Source organism: Galeopterus variegatus, unplaced genomic scaffold (genome assembly GCF_000696425.1).
Source record: "Galeopterus variegatus unplaced genomic scaffold, G_variegatus-3.0.2 Scaffold6754, whole genome shotgun sequence".
Classification (NCBI taxonomy): Eukaryota; Metazoa; Chordata; class Mammalia; order Dermoptera; family Cynocephalidae; genus Galeopterus; species Galeopterus variegatus.
In genome coordinates this window covers 7,318-16,546 of record NW_007732865.1, presented here as the reverse complement: position 1 = coordinate 16,546, position 9,229 = coordinate 7,318, and the positions used below count along the sequence as shown (strand labels likewise).

The following is a 9,229-nucleotide window of genomic DNA, read 5'->3' as shown; positions in this document are numbered from 1 at the left end:
TAAAATATATTTTTAAAATCACATTTGTTAACATCACTATGATCTCATCAGGGAAGTCTTTAAATATTTGGAAGTGTTCAAGCTCAAGGTGGCAAATAGAAGTTTTCCAAAATTCTAAGTTATGATTAAAAGCTTGAAGTTTATCATTGCGACAGACACTGTCAGTTGTTTTTCTTGAAGTGTCAGCCTAACTGTTCATTTTTGAGTAACTGTCTGCCAAATACCCAAGTCAGCTTGCTACTCAAACAGTCACGAGGAGGCTTTTCTTTGCAACAACCATCATCCCTCAGTGTGCAGCAGAAGTGTTTTAATGTGTATTTCCCATTTTGTCACATGGAATATTAGAAAGGGTTGCAATTTACAGACTAATGACTTTTACCACCTCATCAAGGACAATCATAAGTGTAACTGGGTGTGTAGTGGTGAAGGACACAACGACCACTAGGTCACTAAGGAGCCAGTTGTAGCCACCATTGCCGTTGTAAATGTTGACACAGGCAAAAAAAGTCGTGTGGATTATAAATAAGGTATTACTTTGAAACAGTTTTGACAGAAAGAGTCTTGGAGACACCCAGGACCTGCAGATCACATCTCGAGAACTGCAGACTTAGACCTCAGAATATAGTCCTGTTTTTGCATGGTTATTACCTGGTTTAAAGTAAGAATGCTTTTCTTCTCACTCAACTTTCAGCATGTTGTCTTGGCCAGATTCAGACCCCTAGGCCTTGTTATCTACCATTGTTAGATGGTGGCTTTCCCTACTGCCTGCTCTGGGGTTTTCCCCTGGATTCCAGGGAGGACCCGTTGTTGTCCCTGTCTCTGGGAGAGGTTGCTCCATGGCCCTGTGGCCATCGTGCCCCCAGCACTTGTACCATGTCAGTCACAGGGTGGGTTAGATGGTGGCTTTCCCTACTGCCTGCTCTGGGGTTTTCCCCTGGATTCCAGGGAGGACCCATTGTTGTCCCTGTCTCTGGGAGAGGTTGCTCCATGGCCCTGTGGCCATCGTGCCCCCAGCACTTGTACCATGTCAGTCACAGGGTGGGGTCTGTTTCATTTCACACTGTCAGGGCTGCACAAAAAGTTCCAAGAGGTCTTTCTCCTTCCCTGGAGTGGAAGTGACTGAAGGAAATGAGCTGTTGCTTATCTTGGCAGTCAAAGGATGGCACACAGGGCGGGCATGTAACTGGTTCTGAATACATATGTGGTGAATGAATGAATGAATGAATGAATGAATGATCTCCTGTGAGGAAATACATGAAACCGCCAAGGAGCTCACCATTTAGTGTGACAGACACTGTATCTCACCAACTACAACAGATGGGACTTCCTTGCTGCCCAGCAAGAGAGGAAAGTTTGGTGGACTGTGAAGGAGCAATCTGGCACAGGAAGGGACTGCTCTTTCTCATGTATTTACCAAACATCCACTGTATTTCTGCCCTGTGCTGGACACCACTCCAACAGACAAGGTTAGTTGGGGAGACAAACCAGTAAACAGGTGAACAGGTAATTTCAGATCATGGGGTGTTTTATAAGGGAAAGAAATGGGCTAATGTTTCGGAGAGTGTTGGGACATGGGGTTGGGGCCTCTGTTCGGGTGGCCAGGGAGGTTCCTAGGAGGTGACATTTGAGCTGAGGCTTTGGAGATTAGAAGCTGTCAGCTGTACAAAGACCTGGAGAAAGAGGGTTATCAGCAGAAAAAGAGCCAGTGCAAAGTCCCTGTGGAGGGGAAGAGCTTGGCACCACTGAGGTCATCAAGGCAGCCCAGGGAAAGGGAGGGAGTGGAATAAGGTCAGAGGCAACAGGGGCCTAGTGCGCAGGGCTCCAGGGCCTGGTGAGGAGTGTGGATTTTAATCCTGGCCCAGTGGGACCTGCTGGAGGGATTTAGTGGTGGGTAGACAGTTTTAGGAGAAGGGACTGATTAACAGCATTATTTATAGGAGAGAATCAAAGAAGAGAGAGGTCAAGAACAGTTCACTGGATTTAAAAATATGGAAAGCTGAGTTCTGCAACATACCGGGTAAAGATCTCAAGCCACGGATGATCTCCTGTCTCCTGTTTTGCAGTGAAATTCGGTCTTCAGACATCATCAAACCGAACATCACCAAAGAGATGAACTGACTGGTATAAGCCTGTGGACAAAGGAGGTGACAAAGACTTTTAACACAACCATCTCAAAGACGATCAAAGAGCTAAGGGACAACATGGACAAACACAGGAAAACTATGTATGAACAAACAGAGATTATAAAGAGACAGAAATCACCAAGAAAAGAGAAAAGAAAAGAATGGGGAAAAAAAGAAAAAACAGCAACAACAACAACAACAACAAAAGAAAAAAAAAAAAGGAAGAGGAAAACAAAGCAGCGCTGGTAGAGCAGAGGAGGAGGGCAGATAACCCGCCGCCGGCCCGGGTTCTCCTGGGAAGAGAGCACGCGGCTCCTTCTACCTTGGTGCTGGCCACGCCGATCTCGGGCCCTGCATTGATGTGGACGCCACAGTCGGTCTCGCGGGAGATGGAGCTGCCCACGGTGTTGGTGATGCCCACAGTCAGGGCGCGGCGGTCCTTACAGTAGCGCAGTGCCAGGAGGGTGTCTGCAGTCTCCCCTGTTACACGGGGCCCCTTTCAGTGCTGGTGCTCTGCCAGCCTGAGCCCTGCCCCTCCCTTCTCATCCCCCTCCTCCCCATTTACCCAGGTTCTTACATGGAAATTGGTGCCCAAGACACAACTAGCAGGTGTCCAGAAAGGAAAATGCATGCTCAACAATTTTTTCTGGCTGATTCTTGGTTTCAAGATTTCATTATGTGGCAAGCACTTTTGTCATCCACTGTTTCATTTAACTCTCATGACAACCCATGGGGGCCACTGTCCCCATTTTCCCCTTGAGGATTTGGGGCTCAGAGACAGGAGGAAATCAACACCTCCATCAAGGCTATGCAGCTGCTGGTGGCAGGTGGTCCTGGCCCCCAGGGCTCTTTCTGCTCCTCTAAGCTGCCATATTCAGTGTGCTGAGATTTGACAGACCTAACATTTAAAAGCAAGAATGTCCCCAAATGGTGTTTCTCAAATAGATTCTTTTTGAAAGGACACACTTCTTGCAGCCTCCCGATGTGGACTCAAATTGTTTTTATAACAAAGCTACTCAAACAGGTTCATGCATAAACCAGCACAAATTCCCTGTTTGTAAGCCCCAAAGAACTCTAAGTATGAGCCAGACCATAAAATCAAAACCATTAGAATCCACATGAGTCGTTGGAGGCTGTTCTGGCCACGCGGCCGCTGCTCTCGGCTATGCCTGTCCTAGATTTGCTGCAGTGCAGGCTGGTGCTATGGCGTGCTGCTGGGTGGCCCAATTCTCCTCTCCTTTTTTCTCTTCATACTTATGTTTAGCATACTGGGGTGCCACATGGCCCTTCCTCAGCGTCAGTGGCGGGGTGGGCTTGGAGGAGGAAAGGAGGATGACTATATCTTCATTGGCCCTGCCCCCAGTTTAGATACAGTGGTCTTTTTTGTTTCAATCTCATGTAAAAGGATGAACACTTTTATGTAGACAATCAGGAGCTGCCACTGCATTATTTTCACATTAAATCCACCTCTGTTCTTTTGCTAATGGCTCCCACCAATTCATGAAATATTTTTAGTCTCTAATGGGATCGTAAACCCAAAGGCAACCATGGCAGCACCTGGGTAATAAGGGGGCCAGCCAGATGGTGGGTGTGTCTGTACTAGCTTTTCTTAGCATGTCGTCAAAATGGAAACGGTATTAAACATTCAAAATAGTAGTATTAAAAGCCCCAATAGATATTAGAGCATTAATGTCAATTTCTTAATTGTGATAATAACATTGTGGTTATGTTTTTTCCTTTTATCATACATTCCGAAGTATTTATGGATGAGATAACATGATGTATGGGATTGGCTTCAAAATAACCCAGTGGAGGGGAAGAATTAATGTGGGTATGGATGACGGGAGATTGGCCAAGGCAAAGCGATTCATTGTATAAATGTACTTTTACAAATGTTTGAAATTCTACATAATTAAAATATTTTTAAAAGTCCTGCTAGAGCTCAAGAGGACTCCAAGTACATGGCTATGGATCACCTCCCTGAAGCAGTACCTGACCCAGCTGGAGCAAATTTTCAAAACCTTGCCACCTGGCAGTGTTTGCTTAGCTCCGGGGAATGCTCTTGGCCCCAAACTGGAGCAATGTTTGTCCACACCTCCCCCTACTGGGTGGCCTGGGCACTGCACACAGCGGGCAGCTGGGTTTGGGCACAGAGCCCACACTGAGTCCTCGGTGTGACTCTCAACCTACTAGAATTTTGAAGATTTTTTTTTCTGTCCACTAAACTAAGTCCAGCAAACATTTATTAGCACCTTGGTGAGTAGTCTCTGAAGTCCTGAACTTGGAATGGCAGGAGGAGAGAGAAACAGCGGAGCAGGGGAAAAAAACCTATGGACCTGGATTCCTGACCCCATTCCAGCTCTATCACGCCCTGGCTGCATGACCTTAGAAGTCACTTGCCTTCCCCATGCAATGGCGACAATGAGTGTGGCTATAAGAGTTAAATGACCTGAACAGGAGAGTGTGTGGCACATGGTAGGTGTGCAGAGGACTTAATTGGATGAAGGAGGGAGGGACCTTAGAAGTCACTTGCCTTCCCCATGCAATGGCGACAATGAGTGTGGCTATAAGAGTTAAAAGACCTGAACAGGAGAGTGTGTGGCACATGGTAGGTGTGCAGAGGACTTAATTGGATGAAGGAGGGAGGGGGCCATATAGTATGTCACAGAGAGAAGAGAACCCAGAGATGAGCTCATGTTAACCTGGCCATGCAGCCTGTATCCTTACCTGATTGGCTTATGAAAAAGCAAACGTCATCCCTGAACACAGGTGTGTTCCTGTCCAGAAAATCACTAGCAAGTTCAACCATCACAGGGAGCTCAGTCAGTTCCTCCAAAACTTGCCGTGTCTGAAGCCAATAAAAATGAGGACTAAAGTCAGTCATGGACAAAGGGCATCTAGGCTTCTAGGGACAGTATGTGACATGGCACCTTGCTGTCTGGGCAGGGAGGGGACTTCAGTCACTTATAGTCCACCTTGCAGAAGAAAGCACTTGGTGCCAGTTCTCACACTGGCTCATGGGAACAGGTACAGGGCTTTGCCGAATTTGAAAGGCCAAACACATGATAAACTCTAAGACCCACATCTTGTTCTAAACTACTTCTAATTTCCCTGCACTTTCAAGGGTCCAGCGTATTACGCTTACAGCCACAGCGGCATGGTAGCTGGTTCCACAGCCAATCACGATAAGCCGTCGGCATCGTCGTATCTCCTTCAAGTGGTCCTTCAAGCCACCCAGGAGCACTGCAGGGCACACAGCAGGGTATTAATACTGACTCTACACAGTGACCACATTCACTGGTGCAGGGCACAGATGGAGGCTCCCCGCCAAGTATCAGGATCACCTACCTGTGTTGGTCTCAAAATTCACCCGACCTCTCATGGTATTGAAAACTGATTCTGGCTGTTCAAAGATCTCCTTCTGCATAAATGCACTGAAGTTACCTGGTCAAATCAACATCAACAAGACTGGTTAGTTTTTATTTAGTTATGTTTCCACTGCTTAACTTTTAATCAGGGGAAAAGCTGTTCTGCAGTCCTAATAGCGACACCTCTAAAGCCCATTGCAGATTCCCAAGGGATTCCCCAAGTATTGTTCCTGATGCCCATGGGGACAAGTCAGAGGGAAGCAGGTCAGGTATGAAGGCTATTTCTAATTTACACATTAGACTCTGCCGCTTAAGGAAGGGAGAGATTTGCCTGAGGCATGTAAGTAACAAATGGCATGGCTGGTCTTCTTGGGCCACACTCCCCTTAGCAAGGCCAGAAGGTAAAACGCTTTACTTCCAAAAAGCCACCCACTTAGGGAAGTACAAATTAAACAAACCCAAAGAAAAAGCCCATTTTCTTTTTAAAAAGTACCCTCCTAGCTTCTGCAATAGAGAAAAACCTTTTCAGCTGCACATGCATTTCCAGGACTCTGAGTTGAATGGGATTGGATGGTGTCAAAGGGACTATCTGGCTGCATGGTGTTCATGCGCCTGACGGAGGTGTTGCATCTGATCTTTTGGAGGCATCCACAGACTTGTGGTGGTGCTATCCAGGGTACATGCACCATGATGCCAAACATCGCCAGTGTTCCCTGTCTGCCGCCTACGACATAGCACTTGTACAAAAAATGCCATGAAACAAAGCAAGTGAGGAGGTGGGCGGGGAAGGGGGGAGTTGGGGAGGGGCCACAGCACATGCAGATCAGAGAAGGGCTCTCTGAGTGGGTGCTGTTTCAGGGGAGCTCAAGATGATTAAAGGGAGCCAGTCCTATGGGAAGAACAGCAGGTGCAAGCACCCCCGGGGTGGGCAAGCAGTCAGGCCAGGGCATGGGGCATGGCCACTAAGGGCTGAGTGCATGGGGCTGGGTTTTGGCTTGGGGGGGGGGATGAGTGGGGCTTGTGGGACGTACGGAAGTTTGAATTTTATTCTATGAACAGTGGGAAGCCATTGGAGGGCTTTAAGCAGTGGGAGGATAACAGGGTCTTATTCATGTTCTTAAAAGTTTACTCAGGCTGCCCTATGGAGAAGAGGTTGTAGGGGACAAAAGTGGGTACAGGCAGACAAGCTCTCCTCATAGGGAGTGGTCCACAGCCCACCACTACAGACCTCCCACCCAGAGGAGAAATGACTCCTGGGCCATAGGAATGTGTCCCAGGGAGGCCATTGATAGAGTGGGGTCAGATCAAGCAGGGAGGACCTGGTGCCTGCATAGAGGCAGGAGCACCTTTGGAGGTGTCAGGCCAGGTTCCCACATCCCCTGCAGTCTGCCCAGTGGTCACAGCAGGTAGCAGGGCTGTGGGGCCCACCCATGGTGAGGCAGAAGGTATCAGAAGCTTGACCACTGAGCATCTTCTCCCCGAGGCTCCTGCAAATGGACTGTCAGAGGACACCTGCCTTTCATTATTTGCTGCAATTCCATCTGCAATGTCTGGATGGCTCGAGATGGGTCATCACTAGCTGAGCGCTTGACCCGATGAATGGAGAGTTTCCCATCAGCCACTGCAGCGATGTCATCGTCCTCCAGGAAGATGACCCGGTTGGTGTGTTCTATGATAGCACTGGAGCAAGAAAACAGGTATCATCATCAGCCCCTGCCCTCAGCAGTTACAAGGTGGCAGTCACTCTCTGTCTCCCAGGTGTGGGGGTCCATACACATCAGAGGCATTTTAAGAGGGACAGAGACACCACATAAAAAGCATTGATTTGCATACCTCTTCTCCACACCTCCCTCTCCTCCCCCTGAATTATTTTGAAACCAGTCCCAAACATTACATCATTTTTTCTGTAAAACATTTTAACTTGTATCTGTAAAAGATAAGGACTATTTTTAATCTACTATAATACCATTATCATATCTATAAATAAAATTAATAGTTATTCCTTCATATCATCAAATATTCATTCTGTTCAAATTTCCCCAGTAATCTCACGGATGTCTTTATGCAATTGGTTTCTTCAAATCAGGATCCAAACAATGTCACCTTTGGAGAACGCTCAGGAACCAACACATTATTGTTAATTGTAAAGGGAAAGAATGTATCTCTTATCTTGCCTTTTGAAACAATCTGTTTTTCAAAATAACCACATAGTTTATGAAGGCAAGTTTCTCCTTATAGAAGTAATATCGCTAGTAAAGAAGGAATGATAGAATAAGAATAATCAATTTGTGGACTCAATTATTAATCGTTCTAATCAAGGATCCTCAATGGCTGAGGATTCATCAAGAGGTGAAAAGCTGAGAGAAGCTTTATAGTGGACGGATAAGGCTGGCAACATTTGAACCTCCTGATCTATCTTAGCACAAAAAGAGAGACAATGAGACATTGTGTGCCTACTAATGGCACGACACACCACCACCCATAAAGTAGTCTTGACAAAAAATAAAACTGGAATAAGATCAAGCTTCTAGACACCTATAAACTCTGGTTTACAGGAAATACCGTGGACAGGGGAACATGTTAAATGATGCCATGGGGGTTGCATTCAGCAAAATCCAGACAATGGGCAACCCATCAGGACAAATGACCCAGTTTCTTAACACGCACACACACAGGCACACACACATGTGACAAGAAATAAAAGGGGACCTAAAAGCCACCTATATGATATGCCCACCAATGAAATGTAGGGTCATTGCATTCATTTTAATAAAAACTTTCTCTGTAGGAAGTGTGATAATTATATTTTCCTTGAGATCGTGATAGAAAATTTCAGTTAGAAAAGTTGGTAAATAAAAAAGAAAATTAGGTTATCCATAGCACAGGTGGTGCACAGATGCGGTAAAAAACACGAAGGTGGTGCTTGAAGGACCACTGGAGAAAAATCCCTCATTCTACCAAGTGCTACATCCACACACGCCTTCGCAGAAAAATGAGCATTTAAAACTTTTGATGCAAAATTAAAGAGAAAAACTATCAAATCCCATGGTTCTAAGAGAGGTGTATCTAGCCAGATCCTAGGGCAGAATGATAAAGAAGGCTGGAAAACCAACTGCATGGGTAAAAATATTTTAAACAATACATATCCATTTTGTATAAAAAGTAAAAAACACAGAGTAACAAGAGGAAGAAGCAAAAATGATCGGCCCCATCTCCAAGAGATAAATCCTGCTTACATTGTAGCACTGGCCTCCCTACAATTCTTGATGCATGTGTGTTTATATTTATGTGAACAGACGTATGTTTAAATATAATTACTATTTTAATTTACAAAATGGATGGTAATATAATCTAGTCATTAAGAGCATTGGTCCAGGAGTTGGACCTGAGGTGGACTCCTTGCCTCCGTCTCTTACTAGTCCTGTGCCCTCAGGCGACATAGACAAACCCTCTAAGTCTGTCTGACGTTCCTCCTCTGCACAACAGAGATGACTGCTGTGCGTTCCCCAGAGGTGTGCCGTGCTTATTAAGTGGAGGTAAACCTGGCGAGGCCCTCAGCACAGTTCCCAGACATCAGTGCCCAGCACGTGCTAGCTACCGTTGTCCTGGGGGCTCCACGGTGTGTCTTCGTATCTGGGAGGGTCACCCCTGTCATTCTTTTTCTTTTTTTTTTCCTTTTTGTCTTTTCTCGTGTCCGGCAACGGATCGCAACCCTCAGTGTCGCACCCGTACCGGACC

General features: G+C 46.2%; 1 protein-coding gene across 1 annotated transcript in view; it reads right to left on the bottom strand.

Annotated features, from left to right (window-relative positions):
- LOC103606633 (glutamine--fructose-6-phosphate aminotransferase [isomerizing] 2) overlaps window positions 1-9,229 on the bottom strand; it is a 25,105-nt gene that overhangs the window by 9,514 nt on the left and 6,362 nt on the right. The window contains exons 4-9 of the mRNA XM_008591196.1: window positions 7,008-7,171; window positions 5,472-5,567; window positions 5,269-5,366; window positions 4,851-4,971; window positions 2,446-2,603; window positions 2,015-2,129 (exon numbers count right to left, since the gene is read on the bottom strand). Of these exons, the coding sequence (XP_008589418.1) occupies window positions 2,015-2,129; window positions 2,446-2,603; window positions 4,851-4,971; window positions 5,269-5,366; window positions 5,472-5,567; window positions 7,008-7,032 (613 nt within the window). The 5' untranslated portion in view covers window positions 7,033-7,171. The remainder of the gene's footprint in view (window positions 1-2,014; window positions 2,130-2,445; window positions 2,604-4,850; window positions 4,972-5,268; window positions 5,367-5,471; window positions 5,568-7,007; window positions 7,172-9,229) is intronic.